This window comes from Dama dama, chromosome 25 (genome assembly GCF_033118175.1).
Source record: "Dama dama isolate Ldn47 chromosome 25, ASM3311817v1, whole genome shotgun sequence".
Lineage (NCBI taxonomy): Eukaryota > Metazoa > Chordata > Mammalia > Artiodactyla > Cervidae > Dama > Dama dama.
In genome coordinates, this window is record NC_083705.1 from 46428554 (window position 1) to 46449274 (window position 20721).

At 43.4% G+C, this 20721-nt stretch overlaps 2 protein-coding genes across 6 annotated transcripts in view; both read right to left on the minus strand.

Moving 5' to 3' along the window:
* TTC23L (tetratricopeptide repeat domain 23 like) overlaps positions 1 to 6759 on the minus strand; it is a 75041-nt gene extending 68282 nt beyond the window's left edge. Inside the window, exons 1-3 of the mRNA XM_061129249.1 lie at positions 6513 to 6759; positions 5116 to 5190; positions 203 to 392 (exon numbers count right to left, since the gene is read on the minus strand). Of these exons, the coding sequence (XP_060985232.1) occupies positions 203 to 392; positions 5116 to 5183 (258 nt within the window). The 5' untranslated portion in view covers positions 5184 to 5190; positions 6513 to 6759. The remainder of the gene's footprint in view (positions 1 to 202; positions 393 to 5115; positions 5191 to 6512) is intronic.
* Positions 6760 to 13707: 6948 nt separating this feature from the next.
* RAI14 (retinoic acid induced 14) overlaps positions 13708 to 20721 on the minus strand; it is a 160980-nt gene continuing 153966 nt past the window's right edge. For all 5 annotated transcript variants that reach the window (XM_061129246.1, XM_061129245.1, XM_061129241.1 and 2 more), the window contains 3 exons: positions 19900 to 20049; positions 16401 to 16466; positions 13708 to 15609 (listed from right to left, as the gene is read on the minus strand). In XM_061129246.1, the coding sequence (XP_060985229.1) occupies positions 15532 to 15609; positions 16401 to 16466; positions 19900 to 20049 (294 nt within the window). In that variant the 3' untranslated portion in view covers positions 13708 to 15531. The remainder of the gene's footprint in view (positions 15610 to 16400; positions 16467 to 19899; positions 20050 to 20721) is intronic.

The window sequence follows — 20721 nt, forward strand, 5'->3', positions numbered from 1 at the left end:
TTTAAAGCCAAGAGCACAAATACTCCAAGGAAGTATTTAGTGACCCATGTGTGGAGCTGGAAGGTGGGCTGGCTACCAACTATGCTCTGCTCTATTCTCTCCCACTTATACAGAAATATTAACACCTTCCTTCACTTCATGGCCTTCATGGACATGGAAATTTCCATTTGAAAAGGGAAATCCTTGTGAATTTTTATTTTACCTTTTTCCCCTTAATCAGCTGAGCTATTTTCTTCTGGGATTGGGCCAATTTCTCTTTGGGATGAGACATACAGTCTATGGCCTTCTCCTTGGCTTTGGTGTCTTCCTCACTCTCTTCAGATCCACTAGTGGGAGATGACTCATCTGTTCGCTGATGTTCTGGGATCTTGGTTTGCTGGGACCTGTGGGTACTAGAGAGGGACATGGAGTGAGGTTTGACCTTTGCATATCTCAAACAACATGGCACTGAAGGACAGAGCCCTCCCAACTTGGGGCTGGGGATATGATCTTTAAAACAGACCTGAAGAATAAAGCCAAGTAGCAAACTCATTTCACCTGCAAAACCCAGAATTAGAACAGCAATGTAGTGGTTCAAACAAAACAGATTTGTTGAACTACCCACTCAGCTGTAACTCTGTGGCTTACCAACCATAAGACCTGAAGTTATTAATTTGTTTCTCTGTAAAATGAAGTCAATACACTCACTCACCTGATGAGGTTATGGGATTAAGTCAGGTAATACTCATAAATCACTTAGCACAGTGCCTGCTATTTAGTAAGTGCTCTTTTAACATTAGCTATTATTATTTTATGAGCTCCATGACTTCAGGATGTTGAATTGGAACATCTCCAAGATTCCTAGTGTTCTAAATTCTGATCCAAACCAGGGGCAAAAATGGACACAGTGAAATAAGCTCAAGGGAACTAACATTTTGAGGTTGGAACTTCACATGTCCTCTTTCAAATTTTTTAAAAGCTTCAATATAAACCGTAACTAAAGAGGATGTAGTTCCACCAAGGAGAAGGGAGGGGAACGCACACTGGGTCAAGTGCAGATTCAGGAGAGAAATGACCTTTTCAATTATTAGGAGAAAAAAAACAATAAACCAAAAACGTGTTGAAGAAAGAGCTGAGTGGGTTGAAAAATCTTCTCCCTCTTCCCCAGCACCCCTGCCCCACCCCTAACACACACATACACATGCATACACACAGACAACGTAAATCTCAGATTTCAGTGCTAAACATAATTATGAATGGGTAATTGATGTGATAAAGTCCAAAGAGTGAATCCTATGTTAACATAAGAGGTAACCATATCCTAACTCTACCAGAAAAATCATAAAGTGATCCAGAAGAAATAGAATTCTAAGATCTTAAGAGGAACAGCAGAAATTTTAATTAGAAGTAAGTTCCCCAAAAGAATCACCTTTGTATTCATGACAGCTTTTAAAAGCTCAACAACTGCATAGTTTTCAAAATAAATTTTATCTTCCTTTTCCACTAATTAGATAAGTAATGAATGCTCCCTGCAAGAATACAAAAAGGAGAAAATTTAGAAGGAAAATAAATGTCAAATGTAACCTTTTACACCAGGTTCGAATAAATGACATGTTAATATCCATCCAGAGTTCTGTTCTAAATAACCTATATTTATTTAGGCATGTGGGTAAACCATGTGGACAGGGCAGCAACATTGCTTTAGGCCCAGGCCCAGGCCCAGGCCCCGGCAGGACTGCCCTCAGCCCAAACACAAGTGTGCTTTCAGACGACGTGCAAAAACTCAATGGAAAAGGGAGAGAAGCCTGGCGGAGCCATGACATTGGGAAATAGGAGTTAAACTTGCCTGATCTCTGCCTGGTGAATTCCATACTCTCCCAAGACCCAAATGGAGTGTCACCTCTGCTGGAAATATCACACTGGAGTAGCAGTACAAACACCCTCTACAGGCTTGCGAAAGTTTCCTCCAACTTCGACTATAGTGCAAATCACACTATAGTCTTTTTCAAAATTTGTTTTGTTTCTGAGACTTCTTTGCTTCCTAGTAAGTAAAATCCACCTGGGCTGGGACTGAGTCTCATTTCTTTCTAAGAAACCCTGATACCTGGGTCACAGTAGGAAAAAATAACTGCTTATTTAATGATGAACAAATGAATGGAAAAAGGAAGTGTAAGGTCTTTAAGATGCCTGAAAAAGACTGATGATAGAGGAAATCTGTGGCAAGAGAGCCTAACTCAAGAAACTCACAGAAAGAAAACTTAGTCCCTCAACAGAAGACCTTGCTTAGGCTGCATATTTCATATACCTGGAGCAGAAGTTCAATCTATTGGGGTCACCAAAAATATTATTAACTTTCTTTCAATATTAAAAACAATAAGCCTAAGCTTTAATAGCAGGGCCTCAAAGGAAGAAGAAACGTTCAAGTCTTGATAAATGACTTGAGACTGCAAAGCTCTGAACTAGCTTTGAATTTGTTGCTGTGAAAGGTAAGAAAGATACCTGGAGAAAACTGACCAGATAGATATCTCAGAGGATAGTCAGAATAAAAAGATTAGGCCAGGGATTTCCCTGGTGGTCCAATGGGTAAGGCTCTGCACTTCCAATGCAAAGGAAGCTGGTTTGATTCCTGGTTTGGGAACTAAGATCCCCTGTGCTACATGACCAAAAAAAAACCCAAACATATATATATATATATATACATATATATATATATATATATATAAAGATTAGGCCAGTTAAATGAATGATCTGCCTTGCTAGGTCTCTAACTTATTCTATATATTGCCATCATAAATATGAATTCTTACTAGTAAAATTAGATATGAATTATCTGACTATTTCCAAGATACTCTACTATGCACTCAACATTTTTTCTTTTTTAAAAAAAATACTTATTTTATTATTTGGCTACATTGGGTCTTAGTTGCAGCATGCAGGTTCTTCATTGCATCATGCAGGATCTTTCGTTTTGGTGCATAAGCTCTCCAGTTGTGGTGAGTGGACTCAGTTGCTCTGCAGGGCATGTGGGATCTTAGTTTCCAGACCAGGGTTTGAACCCATTTCCCCTGCACTGAAACACAGATTCTTAACCACTGGACCACCAGAAAAATCCCTGAACTCTACATTTTTAACTTCAATTTTTATAGTTATATAATCCTTAAAATATTTTATAAGATGGTACAGAATGAATTATACTAACATGTTAACCACTAGACACACTTGGCTATTAAGCACATGAAATGTAGCTGGCCTGAACTGAGATCTGCTGCAGTGTAAAATACACACCGAATTTTAAAGACTTAATATGAAGAAAAATACTTAACTATTTTATATAATATTATATATATATATAGTATTTACATTTACCTGTTTCTTTTTTTTTAATATGGTGACTTAAAATTTAATATTAGATTTTTGGCTAGCATTGTATTTCTACTTGATAGCATTGGTATACAGCAATGGTTCTCAACCAAGGGTGATATTGCTCCCAGGGGATATTTGGCAATGTCAGGAGATAACTTTGCTTGTCACAACTGGGGTGGAGCTACTGACATCTCATAGGTAAAGGCCAAGGATGTTACAATGCACAAGATAGCCCCACAACAAATAATTATCTAATCCAAAATGTCAATAATGTCAAGGTTGAAAAGCCCTGGTATAGAGAAGTGGTTAAAGAATAGACTCGGAAGTCACACTGCCCAGTTTGAACAACACTTACTAGCTATGTGACTTTGGGCAAACTGCCTAACCTTTCTTTAATTTATACTCTTCATCTAAAAAATGGGGTAATTACAGTACCTCCCTCACAGAGTTGTTGAAGAAATTAATTGAGTTAAAATATAAAAGTACTTAGAACAGAGCCTGGCACATAGTATTTGCTCAATAAGTATTAGTTGCTATGATGTAAAAATTTTAATTTACTTATTGTCTATTTCATGAAGGGCTTCCATGATAGCTCAGACAGTAAAGAATATGCCTGAAATACGGGAGACCTGGGTTCTATCCCTGAGCTGGGAAGATCCCCTAAAGAAGAGAATAGCTACTCACTCCAGAATTCTTTTCTGAAGAATCCCAGGGACAGAGAAGCCTGGTGGGTTACAGTCCATGCAGTTGCAAAGAGTTGGACATGACTGAGAGACTAATACTATTTCATGAAACAATTTCAATTTGCTCATTAACTTTTTAATTCTCCATGACTTTACCAATCTTGTTAAAATTATCTTTGTAAAAAAGAGTTAAAACCTCCCTTAAATTAGGAAAAAACATTTCTTTTCCATCTTGCGCAGGTTGCACGTGTGCGTGCTTCAACTAAGTCTTCTCCAACTCTTTGTGACCCCATGGACTGTACCCTGCTAGGCTCCTCTGTCCCTGGGATATCCCCAGCAAGAATACTGGGGTGCATTGCCATTTCCTTCTCCAGGGTATGTTCCCAAACCAGAGATTGAACTCACATCTCCTGCACTGGCAGGCAGGTTCTTTACCACTGAGCCACCAGGGAAGCCCTTGCACAGGTGAAAGTGAAAGTGAAGTCACTCAGTCATGTCCAACTCTTTGCGAGCCCATGGACAGTAGCCTGCACCAGGCTCCTCCGTCCATGGAATTTCCCAGGCAAGAGTACTGGAGTGGGTTGCCATTTCCTTCTCCAGGGAATCTTCCCGACCCAGGGATTGAACCCCGGTCTCCTGCATTGTAGACAGATGCTTTACCGTCTGAGCCACCAGGGAAGTCCAGAACTGTGATTAGAAAACAACACAGAAGCTCAATCTTCCCTATAACACGCATGCAAAGCTTCTCACCAAGATTGGCCTTAAGTGGAGGTCACACAGGGAACTCTGCTCAGTGTTATGCGGCAGCCTGAATGGGAGAAGAGTTGAGTTTGGGGGAGAATGGATACATGTATATGTATGGCTGAGTCCCTTCACTGTCCACCTGAAACTATCATAACACTGTTAATTAGTTATACTTCAATACAAAGTAAAAAAAAATTTAATAAAAATGTCTACTAAATTTGAACATACTTTTAAAAAACATAAAATGTAAACACTGAAAAACAAAATCTTTTCGTATATTAAAAAAAGTGAAGGTCCCAGTGCTTCAGGCCAGTGGAAAGTGATGCTAAGACTCTGTGGCACTTACAGATGGAAGCAGAAGTCCCAGTCGGTATCATTGGTGACAGTTGGGATGCGGATGGGGCTGGCTCGCATCTTCTTCCTACCAAGAATCACATGTGAGATTAGCTTCGGAAGAAAACTCTTAGAAGTCTGTTCTATTTTCCCTCTGTTGGATGCTATTAGCATTAAACTGAAACTGTCCAAACATATAACCCATCCTAAGTCCACAAATAGACTACACACACACTCATGAATGGTGGAAGCAGAAATTAAAGACATTTGCCAAATTAAATCCCTGAGTTAAATTTCTATTGTTTAATTTTTACTCCACATTACCTCCCAATCTCTGATCTTTCCTACCCCTTAAGCCAACACATTTACATCTCCTGAATCATGGAAACTGTGATCTCCTACTCAAGTCAGATATTGTTTTTGCAGATGACCAGCTCTCACAACTAACACACTAATAGTGTGTTTGTTAATTCTTCATGTCCCTAGAGACATCTATTTAGTAGGTGATCCTAGTTAAAGAGCTAAAACACATGCATCTATTTTAATTGCTGTCATTAACTGATGGAGGAAACAGTGAAAACTGATGGCCAAAAAAAGAAAAAAATGATTTATATTATTTTCTAAATTGAACCCTTATGGTTATCCCCGTTGCTTAAACCCAATAAAAACGCAATGCAATTATTTATGAACATTAGCACTCACCAAGTCTCTCCTAATTTCACCATGCAGAAAGTCACTCATTCCCACCTGAGCCCTGAGTAGGTCTCTGACTAATGCTCCACCCAAAGACTAGAAGGGAAGATTCACTAATTTGTCTTTCTAATCTCTACTTTCAAAACTGTAGCCGGTGACTTCCTTGGTGGTCCAGTGGCTAAGGCTCCGCACTGCCAATGCACAGGGCCCAGGTTCAATCCCTGGTCAGGGAACTAGATTTCTCAGGCTGCAATGAAGATCCTGAGTGCTGCAACTAAGACCAGGTGCAGCCAAACACACACACACACACACAAACTGTGGCCGGGGGCGAAGTTCAAACACACACACATACACACATACATAAACTGTACGCGCGCACACACCTATATATATATATATATATATATATATATATATATATATATATATGCATATATATAAACTGTGGCCAGGGGGTGAGGTTCTAACTTCTCAATCTCCTAAATTCTGTTCCTGTGAGATTTCCCATGGCCCTGAACTGTAACACCAAGTTCTGGCCCCTCTCTCCAGTGCAAATCGCTTTCCTCTTTTCTGCAGTTGTCTCGCCTTCGTAAATCTTAACACATTTCAAGCACCGTCGGAGGTTCACCCTGGCTTCCTGTCAGCGGCGCACCGGCCGCAGAGGCCCTGGTCAGAAAAGAGGGCGAGGGCGGCCGAGAGGCAAGTGTCGCGGGGTACCTGGCGGAGGGCAGAAGGCCCGGAACTAGGCTTTCGGGCACCCTCTGCTCGCCTTCCGTGGGGCGCTTCAGTGTACTGGCCTCTGCGGACCTCCTTCAAGGCGCCACAGGTTGCCTTGCGGGAGCGAGACGCTCAGCTAGCTCTGCCTTCCGCGTCCGCCGCCGGGGTTTTGGCTCTGGAGACAATGGTGTTACCATAAGAACGGAATGCTGCGAGCGGCATTTAGCGTCCGCGCCTGTAGCCATGACGACGCGGGCACTTCCGGTCCTGTGGAATCCCGGGCTGCCCCAGCCAACTACAGCTGTTGCCGCCCCGGAGGCTTTCCGGTCCTCCCAAGCGAGATGAGGGCGTCCGGAGTCTCGTCCTGACACTTCCGTCTCTTGCAGCTGTACCGCCTACTATTGTTTTTCTCAATTTGACTTTACCTCTCGGAGATGGAGATCCGGAAAGAGGCGATAAATCCCATCGAAGGATGGAATGGGGCCTCGGGCTCCTCGACTTTATTTAAAGCCGCGATGTACCCAGGCTGTATTCGGCGACACCCTGCGCCTCCCGCGCACCCTGCACCCTGCGGTTCCCCGGGTGTTCTGTCTCTCGGGGCACGGCGAGGAAAGCCTCAGAACTATTGACGGTGCTGGCACCGTCTGTGTTGCCTCTCCTGGTAAAATTCGCGCTACACGTGAGTAGTGGAGCGGAGTGTAGGGAGTCAGTAGCTTAAGAAATGGTCCACTAGTTCTGCTAATGATTGGCAGGTCAGAGAATATTTTCCAGGGTACAGGGCACACTTGGCAAACACTACATAGCGCAAAGTTATACACCATGTAGCCTTATCCTACCCACCTTCAGTGGCCTGAAAGACACAGAGTGAAAACAATCATTTAGATTTGCCAGGTGAAGGGGCAGTTGTGGTCAATACCCAGATAAATGGCACTGGCTCAAGTAGCCTTGTGTTTAAGGAGTTGTCATGAACCCCACAATGAGTTAGGGGCCTATGACAAGTCAAATTGGAACTGGTATGTCCTCTCCTTTTCAAAAACGAGCAAGCTCAGTAGAGAGAAAAGGAAAATATTTACCAAGAACTTGACAGGTGGTGTTTACATTTAGTGTTTGTTCTTTCCAGTTCCTTTGTTGACGTTTAATTGCTGTTGCTCCTGGACTGCCAAGATAGCCTTTCTGGAGTTAAGTTGGAGGAGCTGTTTAAGTGAGTTTGCTTTTTAATATCCCATAAGTTTAAACCTGGATGGCCTATTAAAGCTTAAATCTCTACCCTCAAGCTCCTGAGCCAAAATTTCAGAAAGATCCCACCTGCTTTATTCTCTGTTTCCTAAAAGAATCCTCAGCATGAAACCACAATGAGAGCACTGAGCTGGGCTTTGAAATGGCAGAGTTCTGCTTTGGACTCTGTGCCCTGGGGCAGGTCATAGTCTAGGGGACTCGATTTTCTCGCCTCTACTGTGAGAGTATTTGCACCACTTGCTTTCTAAAACCCCTTCCAGTCTCAGGATTCTGTGAGGTTAAACCAGAGATTTTTGTGATTCTATGAATAATATTTAACATGTATGAGGATAAAAAGGAAGAAGTTGTTTCCTGTTCTCTGACACATCTCCCTTACCCTTACCTTACAAGTTGGTCTTTGTTGGATTGAAGAGTTTTAATGTTCTGTCATGGTAGGAAGTGCCTATGAGATTGTTTCCAAGAGTAATAAAAATAACTTCTCTTTCCTGAACACTTGCTTTGCTGGTCCTGGTGAGAAGTGAGGTGCTGAACAGCCATTGAATTCTCATTCCTAAAGCTAACACTCTGGTGCCATCTCCATGTAATTAGTTCTAACCAGAAGCACATTGCCCTCATCTGTAAAGTTAGAAATCAGATGAGAAGAACTTTAAAGACTCTTAGAGTTCTAAACCTCTGTGACTTTTTTTCTTTCCTTGCATTTCAACCTTGGCTACAGATGTAATCTTAGTTATGGAGCTGCAGGAGAGGGAAATATCACCACGACCTGGAGTCTGCAGGAATCCTTAGGATGGACTGCCACGTGAGGGCTCTTAGCTTAGTGCAAGAGAGAATTCAAGAGCAAGCCACAGTAAAGGGAAAGAAAATTTATTTAGAGAGATACACATTCCATAGGTAGAATGCAGTCGGCTCAGTGAGAGCGACCTCAGGGCATGGGGCCATAGCATTTTATGGTCTAAGTAATTTCATAGGGAGGCCTCTTGCTATTTCAGGAAGTGTTCGTCATTCAGTCCTGTCTGACTCTGTGATCGCATGGACTGTAGCCCACCAGGCTCCTCAGTCCATGGGATTTCCCAGGCAAGAATACTGAAGTGTGTTGCCATTCCCTTCTCCAGGGGATCTTCCCAACCTGGGTCTCCTGCATTGCAGGCAGATTCTTTACCGTCTGAGCCACCAGTGTAGGGATTTCCCAGGAACTGGGCCACTGTCCACTTTTTGGCCTTTTATGGCCCACATCGGAACCAGCATGGCATAAGGGGAGTGATTTTTAGTATTACAATGAAGGTATAATGAGCTATATAGATCAATGACCCGGCTATTCTGAAAGCCACCTTGGTTTCAGCTGGTTCCAGCTGGTCTTTATTGCATCCCAGCAGCCTCACTCCGTCATCAAGCATTTGTGTCTTGCCCTTTCCCTCTGTCTCAATAGTAGGTGTGCTTCAGTTCTGTTTACTGACTCTGAATTGAAATGCTAGTAATCTGAGACAGTGCTTTTATTAATACAGTCTGTTCACACAAAGTTTCTCCCTCCATCCTGATTAAGCGTTGCTATTGCAGAAATCACATAGAGGAACCATGCGTAGAGGGTTCCTTCTAAAGTCTTCCAATCCCCAATCAAATGTGATTATCTCCAGATTATTCCAAACCCAGGAACTGTGAAACTTGAAGACAAGGAAATCCAAATAAACTTTCTCATGGACGGTGTAATTTCTTAAAACACATTTTCCGGCCTCCCAAGGCAGGGTTGGATGTCTTTCTTCCGAGCTCCCTTGGTGTCCCATCCGTGGTCTCATAGTCACACACCTAAGGCTGTTTGTGCTCCATTTACTTGTGAGTTTCTCCATGTATCTGTCCATCCCTTTAAGGAAAAATACCTGCTGAATGCCTACCATGTGCCTGACACTGCTCTTTCTAAGCCTTAGGCAAGCAAAAGCAGGCAAAGCAATGAAGATTTTGCTCTCCTGGAGCTTCTGTTCTACCAGGTGAAGAAAAACATAGGGCTGCTAGTAAGCACCCTGCAAGTTAGAAAAAGGCAGGTGGCTTAGGGAATAGGCAGCAACTTTGTGTGAATTACGGAGAAGGAAATGGCAACCCACTCCAGTATTCTTGCCTGGAGAATCCCAGGGCCAGAGGAGCCTGGCCGGCTACACTCCATGGGGTCACAAAGTGTCGGACACGACTGAAGTGAGCATGCCTTGTGTGAATTAGGAGAAAACCTTCTTCCCGCTGGTCTCAGGCCCCTGCTAAGGGGTCCAGCTTTGGGAAAGGAATGAACCACCTTCCATGAAAGTAACAAATTATACAAAGAAAAACAAAACACAGTATGGGATCTAGAAAGTGATGTGGGCAGGTGGGGAGGGCTGTGCTGGTTTATATGGGGCCCTTAAGGATGACTTCTCTGACAAGGTGGCATTGAGGAGGGACCACGGGAAATAAGGGAGCAAATCAGGCAAATGTCAACAAGGGCATTATAGGATGTTAATAGCAAGCGCAAAGTCCTGGGGACAGAGCAAATTTAATTGATTCAAAGAACAAAAGGTTCAACTAAGAATGAGAGAAAGAGGACTTCCCTGGTGTTCCAGTGGTTAAGAATCCGCCTGCACACAGGAGAGGACACCTCGTTTGATCCCTAGTCAAGAAGATTCCACATGCCACTGAAGCTGTGTGCCACAACTACTGAGCCCGTGCACCGCAACAAGTGAAGCCACCACAAAGAGAAGCCCGTGCACTGCGACTGGAGAGCAGCCCCCACTTGCCCAGACTAGAGAAAGCCCGCACACAGCAATGAAGGCCCAGCACAGTGAAAAATAAATACGTGATGAAAGAATGAGAGGAAGAGAGACAGGAGAATGAGTCAGCCTAAGAGGAGATCATGATGCAGGGCCTTATAAGCAATTCATCCATCTAAATCTCCACCTACCCACTCATCCAATGAACATGGTATGTCTGCTCCGTGGCAGGGCCATTTGACCAGATGCGTGGTCCTGTGAGCAGGAGGTTTATATTCACCACTGAACCTTTAGCATCCAGCAGAGTGCCTGGCTTATTACTCATATTCAATAACAGTAAACTGTGTCATCTTCAGGAACTCCCCATTATTAGAGGTTCTGGTCTCTGTTATGTCTCCTATTGCTGCTATAACGAGTCATCACAGACTTAGCAGCTTAAAACGACAGGAATTTATTACCTCCTTCTTCTGGAGGTCAAACGTCTGCATGACCATGGCTGGGCTACAGGCTCTCAGCGAGAATTGTTTTCTTGCCTTTTCCAGCTTCTAGAAACCACCCGCCTTCCTTGGTTCTCGGCTCTTCTTCCATCTTGAGAGTCAGCAGTGCAGCATCTTTAAATCTCTGACTCCTTCCTCTGCTTTACAAGAGCCTTTTGATTACCACAGGCTCACCCAGATAACCCAGGATAATCTCTGTATCAGGCTAATCAGGTCAGCTGATTAACAACTTTAATTCTATCTGAGAACTTAATTCTCCTTTGCCATATAACAGAAACTATTTAAATTCCAGGAGTTGGGACATGAGCCTCTTTGGGAGGGTGTTATTCTGCCTATGAAGAGTGTGTTTAGCCTGATTTAAATGTATAGGTTTGAAAACATCTGATGGTGACACACAGGTAATTCTTACTACCCTTCTCCTTTGTTAAATCCTACATTATTTGACCGTGTCCTGCTCCTCTGTCTCCCCTCCATATTCTCCACTAACAATCTGGTACACCCAGTCGCCATTCTTGAAATAGTTCCTTCCCATTTTTAGGGCTTGGCTTATAGTGAATGTGCAGAAATGACTCTTCCCTTCTATCCACCTCCATCTCTTGAGGATTTACTCCTCAAAGGAGCCTTTTCATCTGCTGGAACCCACCCACATCGATTGCTCCCTCTACCAGCTCCTGTTGGCTCAATTATGGTGACTGTCATTGATGGGTTTTTGTCCTTTGCTTCACAAATATGCCACACTCCCTGAATGCTTGACAGTTCTCTGCCCTGAGCAGGTAAACAGAAACTGCTCTCGTGAATGCCTCTGTCTATTGCTTTTTTCAGCTCAGTCTCTGCCTTGCAGTCTGCCTTTTAAACCTTACATCACCCCCATCTTGGCTGGGTGGTATTTCAACTGCTGTCAGCACCCAGCATTCCAGTTATGCCACATGGCAAAAGGTTATGCATCAACATATTTTGGGAGCATTTTCTCCACACAGCATATCATGTGTTGATCTTAAGATCGGTGAGTTGAATTATTAAAGGCTTTGGAGTCAGTCTGAAAGTTTACGTAAGAAAAACAAGTTGATGACTCTTACGAAACCCATGTGAAGAAAAAGACCTTTCTTTCTGACTGTGACAATCCACACGCTATTCTACTTTTTCCTTCTCTGCATTCTTGTATCACCTGATGGAAGCCAGTGTGCAAATGGACAATTTGAAAATTACCCAAACGATGCTCACACACATACACACAGACATTTACACACAGCATAGTCATCACATCAGTTTTAGGGCTGTAAAATACTGGAAACAGACTAAATGCCCATCAATGAGGAGCTAGTTTAATAAAATACAGCACAATTATACTATGGAACATTATGCAGCAGTTAAAAAGGATGAGATTTGTGTGCTGACAAACAACAATCTCTTGGATATTTTAGGTGGAAAAAGTATGGTCCTGAAGAATGAATGAAGTGTCCATATTTAAAGAGGAAAGTAAAATGTTAGGGTGGCCAAAATGTTCATTAACGATCCAATACATATAGACACAGACTGTCTTAGGTCATTCAAGAAACTAAATAGCTGTTACTTCTGGGGAGGTCAGAAGGAGAGACTTACTTTCAGTTTATCTCATTTATCCTACAATTATACTGTGATATATAATCATTGAGGGATGATTGTTTCTTTTCTTACCCTGCCATTGGCATATGACAGTTCTTTCCATTTAAGAAGCCTGGTTTGGATTTATCTAAGTTAAGAACTCATTTGAGTGTCCCCAGGAAATTATTTTCTGAGTTGAACGGTTGGCCTCTGTTGAGGTAAGCTCTTTTTAGGGAGCATGCACTTGATAATTTAAAATAACAGTAGCCTCAGACATTATATTTTTGCATTATTTTCATTGGTATCTTTTGTCCTTTTTCTTTTCAGAGGGAGGAGGTGAGCAAGTGTTCAGTCGAGTATTATGGTATGCCTTGGCGGCAGCAGCCCGTGAGCAAAGGGAGATGGCCTTGTTACACTGTGCTATGAAGAATATGAGCTACTTAAATAATTGCACCCATTTCATTGTCATCTGGTGTTTTAATTATGATTTCAACCTGCAAGAATTCACCCTACAGGAGTTTTTTTCAGGAATGAATTAACTTTGTAATGTGACAGGATAATGTCTCTGACTTTTTAAAAATAAACCATGTGTATGTATTCAGGCTCCCCAGGTGGTACTAGTGGTAAAGAACCCACCTGCCAATGCAGGAGACATGAGAGACACAAGTTTGATCCCTGGGTCAGGAAGATCCCCTGGAGAAGGGCGCGGCAACCCACTTCAGTATTCTTGCCTGGAGAATCCCATGGACAGAGGAGCCTGGCAGGCTACAGTCCATAGGGTCACAAAGAGTCAGACAGGGCTGAAGTGACTTAGCACACATTTTTTTACTTTTTCAAAAATAGAAGAGAAAAAAAAAATCTAATGGAGATTTTTAAATGGTTAAAAAAAAAAAAGACTGCAGATCAACTGAGAGGCAATTTTCAATGAAATAACTGTGATGAAAGTGTTCAAAAGTGGCTGATGATTGGGGGAGAGTTTAAGATGGTCCCAGGAGCTAGAAGATGGGAACGGTATGACATATTGCGTGAGAGATAGCAGACAACGGCCACCTGCTGAACACGACACGTGGTATAAAAACCGTCACCCTGAAGAGCTACTGAGCTGATCTTCAGAAGCCCTACAGGGCATGCTAATGAAGGCACCCAAAATCAACAAGGGAGATGCAAAACGAAACAAAAGTTTATTTTCTGCAGTACTTTTCTGTAAATTACAAAGGCAAAATGCTAAACTACAGCATGTAACTTCAGTATTTAACCAGAGTACTTGAAATAAATATGCATCCTGAAACAAGATAAAAGGCTACACTTTGTCAGGCGTCCTACAAAATGTCTCAAGTTTTACACTCTGCAGCATTTCTGTGTGGGGGTGGGGTGGGGGTGGTTTTGTGTTTTCTTAAGTGCTGTGACAGAAAGTCCTTTCACATTTTTCTTTGGAGCATGTTCGAAATTGCTGAACTATAAACAACTTAAGAAAAGTAACACCAAGTTCGAAAGCCATTTCTGCTTCGCTGTCATTGGCCCTCATTCAGCACAGGGCTGCCAAGTGGCCTCTGAGCGCAGGCAGCCCCGTCAGAGCCGGCCTACACTTAACAGTTCTATACGTTAGAGACTTCTGTCTTCAGTTTATATCCCTTATAAGATCAAGGCCATAAAGGAAGCTGCAAGCAAGTCAGAAACATTTTTAACCTGAAAGTAAAGGGAACAGAGATGTTTTCTCCCAAGACCTCGGCTAGGCACCATAATGTTTACCAGGATTTTTTGTTTCAAAGTTGAAAAACCCACTGGTACTCACAGTCCTTCCCGAGGTAATTTACAGGTGCTGGTAGAGTTGGGGCACTCAGAAATATTCAATGGGCTAAAGAGGATTTACTATATTTAGAGACGTGCTACAGTCCTAAGAACACAATGGTAGAAAGTCTAGGGGTGTTGGTGGCAGCTCATTTTGAGTGGAATATATAGCCACCTTCTGATATAGCTGAAAACGTGGAGAGAAAAGTTATATATATAAAGTCTTAAGCATGATTACCTAAAAAATACTTTGTTAATATAGTCTAATGTAAATTTCAGTTACTTAGGGATTTAGATATGAAAACATCTTTAAGAGCCAATAAAAATATTGTACAGAAAAAAAAAACACTTTTAAAAAATTGAGGTTAAAAACTATGAGGCATTTCTTTTGGCTGTAAACACACAGTTTACTGTCCCTTGTTGAAACACAAATGTTTGGATTTCCTGAGCTTCGTGGATAACAAACAGCAGGAGGCAAGTTTGCATAGAAAATTTGCAACATGTCAGCAATGTACTTAAGAAAGAACTTTTAAGGACAATTTGCTTTTGTTTTTAAACTTCATATTTAAGTTAATAGTGCTCATCTGACTGTAAGATTGACAAGCAGGGTGGTGAGAAATATAAGGCAGATGGGGAAAAAATGGAATTAAAGTTTTTAAATCCACAGGACATCATGATAAAGGATCTTAAGCGCATAGCGTGTAACTAGTGTCATACTAATTTGGTTAGAAATTAAGTCGTGTTTGGGGGTGGGGATGGGGCTAGGAAACCAAAAGTAAAGAGAACCCTACTGTGCTGAATGGCTCGGCCGAGTGTAGGAACAGAAGCACGGCTGCATGGAGCGTCAACGTGTCATGCAGCCATGGAGCCCCTTAGCTAGGCAGGTACCAGGGAAGATGCCCCGCTGCCAGCGCAGGGACCAGACTCCTGGGCGTGACTGATGCCAGCTCTGGATCAGAAGGGGTAACTGCATCTTTCCCCTCTGCTGCTCTGAAGTCTCTCAGCGGTTCTACGGAGGACGTTCTTCTCCAGGGACCTGTCCTCAGAAAGGAGTCTCTGGAAAGGGAAGAAGTTCTCTGATAAGGGTCACAGTGATACCACGAATGAGAACAACGGCAGTGGCTGCCGACGACTCTGGATATAACACAAAGGTGGACAACAAGGGGCCAGGGTCCTGCCAAGGAATCCACGTTACTTCTTCTGGGACTGGTTCTTACACATGGTAAGGATTTGCTTCAGTACTTTTTGGACATCTTCATCCATCTGGCCCTAGGAAATTCCAACACAAGACACTCATTAGAATAACCTATGATATCATGCCTTGGACACAATTCATGTGGGACGTTGCGGGGTGGCGAGGAAGGAGGTGAATAAAAGGCAGAGGCTGCTGTCCCACAGGAGCATCAAAATGCAGAAAATAATAGGGGCAGAGGGGAGGCTGAATGCTTGTTAGAAAAGTGAGTGTCAAAAAGGTTTAAAATAAAACAAAATGACACTCATTAGGACCTAAATCTTGGCACTCCCTCACCTAGGGAGTGAGATGACTACCAGGCATAAGCCCTTAGATGTCCCCCTTGATCTTCCCAGGAAATGTGAGCCCTACCCATTCCCACATTTCCAGGAGGAACTGAGGCTAGTGAGGGCCCTGATTTTTTTCCTCCAGAGGACAAGGAGGCTGGGTATCCCAGCAGAGCCCTCAACAAAGGGTTTCTAGAACCTTAACAGCAAATGAGAGCCCAGCCAGTCAGAACACTGACCATCCCAGGAATGCGACGGCACCAATGGCTCAGCAAATATCCCTCAGGCCCGGAAAGTAACCCCCAGACTCCTTCTCGGGGCATGTAACGGCTACCTCCTCATTCAGCACTCAACAAAGGAGGCAGCTCCCCATTAACAGGGGAAGGGGCTCCCAACACAAAATCCAAAGCAAGGCAGAAGGTATTTGAAAAAACTTTCCACTGAAAATCCATCTCCTCAAATTCTCATCCGTTCTGCTAGTTTCAAGACGGGGATCTGGACAAGCCCTGTTGTGGTGTCTCTTTAGGATCCCGACATCATACCTGCACAGCGTAAAGAAGATGCATCCTGTAAACAGATATCACTTCCTGGTGTTGTTTCTTGCATTCCTAGAAAGAGACAATTTGACACTGTTCAAGAGCTTGTTGTGTGCGTCACTCAGTCGTGTCTGACTCGAGACCCCATGGACTGGAGCCTGCCAGGCTCCTTTATTCATGGAATTCTCCAGGCAAGAATACTAGAGTAGGTTGTCATTCCCTTCACCAGGGTATCTTTCCGACCCAGGGATTGAACCCAGGTCTCTGGCACTGCAGGCAGATTCTTTACCATCTGAGCCACCATCAGGGGCTTAGGAGACCTTAAAAAAAAATCCTAGGAGAAGGCTGTGGCCAAATGCTACCCTAGTGATTCCTTCCAGCAACTAGCACAGGAAGCTTTTGAAATTGCTGTGGACTTGATGGGGTGTGTGGTTTGGAACACTTGTCAATATTCTTAGGGGAAAAAAAATCTATTTCATATCTTGGCATATGTCAACTCCAGAAGAAAATTCCTGTAAAAAGTAGTTATTATAATCCCATGTTTGTTTAAACAAATATAAATACACATACTTAGGCAAATGTATTCAAACAAAGTAAACAACAGTGCAAGGAACTACATCAAATGCAGTTACTGTCTCTGAGTGGTTAAATTATAGACAATGTGTATCTAGACTAGCTTCTTCAGAGTTTTTTTTTTAATCTTTCAACTTTTCTAAAATGACCAAATATTTATTAATTTAATTTTTAAAATGTAATCTTATAAAAAGAGTTGTTGATCACCTACTGTGTGACCAGTGGTATATAATCCCTGGGGAATTCAGTGATTTAGTTGTGTACTGAGGAGGTAAACAGGGTGATGACCCCAATCTCAAATGGCCCCTCAGCACAGCTGTTAATGCTTTTATTTCTTCTTGCTGAGATGTTATTCCAGTTCCTCTCAGTGACTATTTCAAGGATCTCAACTCAGCTCTTAACTCTTCTAAGAAGAGGCCTTTCTTCCTATTTCCCAATGGAAATCGAAACTATCACATATGGATCACTTAAAAAACCAGCTGAGGTCCATCAGTATCTATTCTTACCTCCTTCTCATCAGTGTTAGTTATGAGGTGTCCTTCCCATTTAAGGACAACCCTGGAACCTTTGATCTTTGAAGTTCATGCCACTAGGAAGTATACTTGGTAGCTCTCTCTGTGCTGATTCCTCCCGCCTCTTGGCTCCCTCCACTCCATCATTTATAGCTTTGTCTTCTGATCACTGTCTTCCTTTCTGGTCCTGCTTCTGTCATCACTTGGCTGACTTCAGTATCCACGTGGATGAACCACCTACCACCCTGGCCTTTCAGTCCCTCAACCTCAGCTTCATGACCTGTCTCTCTTCCTGCCAGCCACTCACTCGTATGGTTACCTCCCTGCCTCAGTCATTATCTCCAAGATCTCAGTTGAAAGCATCCCATTCCCTCACCACCATCTCCTGTCTTTCTAGCAAATCTGTATAAGGCTTCCCCTGCCTCCCACTGTTTCTCTTCAGCTCACGCAGATACCTAGCTCCTGAGTCACTTCTCCAGCCGTCCACACTCCACACCTCCACTCCAAGCTGTGCTTGCTGCAGCTACCATGGGCCATCTAAATGCCACATCCTTGCTGCCTCCTACTCATCTAAGATTCAGTACAAGCATCACTTCCTGCAGGAAGCCTTCCAAGATTTACCCAGACTGGCTATGCACATTGCCTTTCTATGCCCACAGCATGTTGGTACTCTCTCAACGAATGCTTACCACACTGAGTACATTGAATAAGCCATTATATTCCATGAAAGCAGGGACTGTGTCTTATTCATTTTTATATCATGGACACCTGGTACATTACTGATAACATAGAAGCTCATTAAATGCATGTTGGATAATTGTAAGAATGACTATATAAACCATTAGTACTTTATCTATGAGTCTGTGATAACCACTTGATCAGAAAAATGACCTGCAAAACAGTCAAGAGCATCTTCTCCTTCCCTGACTACGACTCCACTGCTAGAGCTGGTAACATAAAAAAGCTTTGAACTTTGTAGCCAGAGGAAGTAAGGACTGTAGAAACCTGAATTCACTAGTATTGATCTGTACTGAAGGAATCACAAAATTCAAGTTCATGTAAATGGAAGCCAGCAACAGCCCAGGGTAAACTAATCTTCATGTAGAAAACATCACATACCCTCATCAACTAAAGGGCTTCCCAGATGGCTCAGTGGTAAAAGAATGCGTCTGCCAATGCAGAAGATGCTGGAGACTCGGGTTCAATCCCTTGGTGGGGGAGATGGAGGAGAAAATGGATCCCACTCCAGTATTCTTGCCTGGAAAATCCCATGGACAGAGGAGCCTGATGGGCTACAGTCCACAGGGTCACAAAGAGTCAAAGACAACTGAGTGAGCACGCAACAATGAAAACTTTACATTTTCTATAGCTTTGTCTTCTGATCACTGTCTTCCTTTCTGGTCCTGCTTCTGTCATTACTTGGTTGACTTCGGTATCCACATGGATGAACCACCCACCACCCTGGCCTCTCAGTCTCTCAACCTGAGAGGCCCTCCAGAGATGCCCATGTCCTAATCCCTAGAATCTATAAATGTTACCTATCAGTCAAAAGGGACCTTTTAGATTAAGGATCCTGAGATGGAAAGAAAGATTATACTGGTTATCTGGGTGGACCTTAAATGTCATTACTAGGGTCCTATCAGTTCAGTTTAGTTCAGTCGCTCAGTCGTGTCCGACTCTTTGCGACCCCATGAATCGCAGCAAGAGGAGGCAAAAAGGTCAAAGGTGGAAGGACAGAACCAGAGGCTGGAGGGATGTGCTCTGGGGATGAGGGAGGGGCCATGAGCCAAGGAAAGCAGGCAGCCTCCAGAAGTTTGAAAAGTCAACCAGATTCTCCCCTAGAGCCTTGAGAAGGAGCCAGCCCTGCTGAGACCTAGACTTTACTATTGTGAAACTGATTTCTTTGAACTTATGATCTCCAGGACTGTCAGTAATAAATCTGTGTTGTTTTAAACCAAGTTTCTGTTGCTCTGTTACAACAGTCACCAGAAACGAGTACAGACGTGAAAGAGCTTTCCTGGGTGAAATCAGGAGAGGGGCCAAGAAGCAGCTTCAGACATGTGGATATACAACCACCAAGCATCCTGGCCCCCTAATAAGAAACATGTCAAGCCACTGCCAGAGATGGTAACTACTGAAGCAGAAAAACGGAGAAAGGGGAGCGAGTGAGTGGAAGAGGGAATAAGACAAGAAGGCTCCTGCCACTATCCTGCAGACGCCTCCCTTCCCAGTGACACACGGAATTCTCATTGCAGGTAAGGACTGGGAAACCCACCAGCTCCCTCTCTGGCCCTCACCTAGAGGTCTTTAGTCAACTGCTCACTAAAGCACGACTCTCTTAGGCTGGGCAGCTTTCTGCCTGGCTCCCACCTGTCGCCCACCTCCACCCCCCAGCCAGCCACGGAAACAGCCCCACTCACCGCCAGCTGGTTCTGCAGCTGCTTGACCTGCTGCTGCAGCGCCTCCAGCTGCTGGCTCTGCCTCTTGGAGGAGCTGGCGGAGTAGGAGAGCTGCGAGAGGCTGTTCAGCGCCTCCTTCAACTTGGTGACTTCCTTGGACATCTCATTTATCTAGCGAGAAAGGAAAGCTCTTATCAGGAGAGAAGGCACCCGCAGAGGCAAGATGCCAGCTGTTTCTCCACTGGGAACACAGCCTCGACTGGCCTCTGGGCCTGGAGCAATCCCTTTTCTTAATTTTTCAAAGAAAAGCCATACAATGAAACAAAAACAGGTAAGAGTCAGGGAAACCAACAAGCCTATGCAGACAAGAGCCCTGGAATGAGACTGTGCTTGGGGCCATGAAGGTAACATCTGTTATGTGGATTCCCTTCTTTCACCCTTAAGATGGGGGACTGTTTAAAAAAATTAAATCAAAAACAGAATTTCAGGTATTTAATATTTGGAGCCAGCTAGGTTTTGTTCCCTATTGCTGCCATAGGCAATCAGAAATAAGTTCTGGGAACCCTGGTATCTCTGATATCCTACCTTGTAGTGAAGACAATCCCCACGCCCACCTCCTCTCAAACCCCTGCCTCCTTGGCTTTGGAAGCTCTTTTGGAAACATTCATGATAATAAAGGAATAAAAAATAAATAATTCTCTAGTGAATGCTGTTCAGAACATCTAACCTGGGAGACTGGGCATCTGGGGATGCAGAGCAGATCCAAGCACAGAAGCATCCTTCACTTCTCCCTTACTCTCCACCTTCCTCCATGCTCAGCCCATCTCGAGTTGCCTGGTCCCC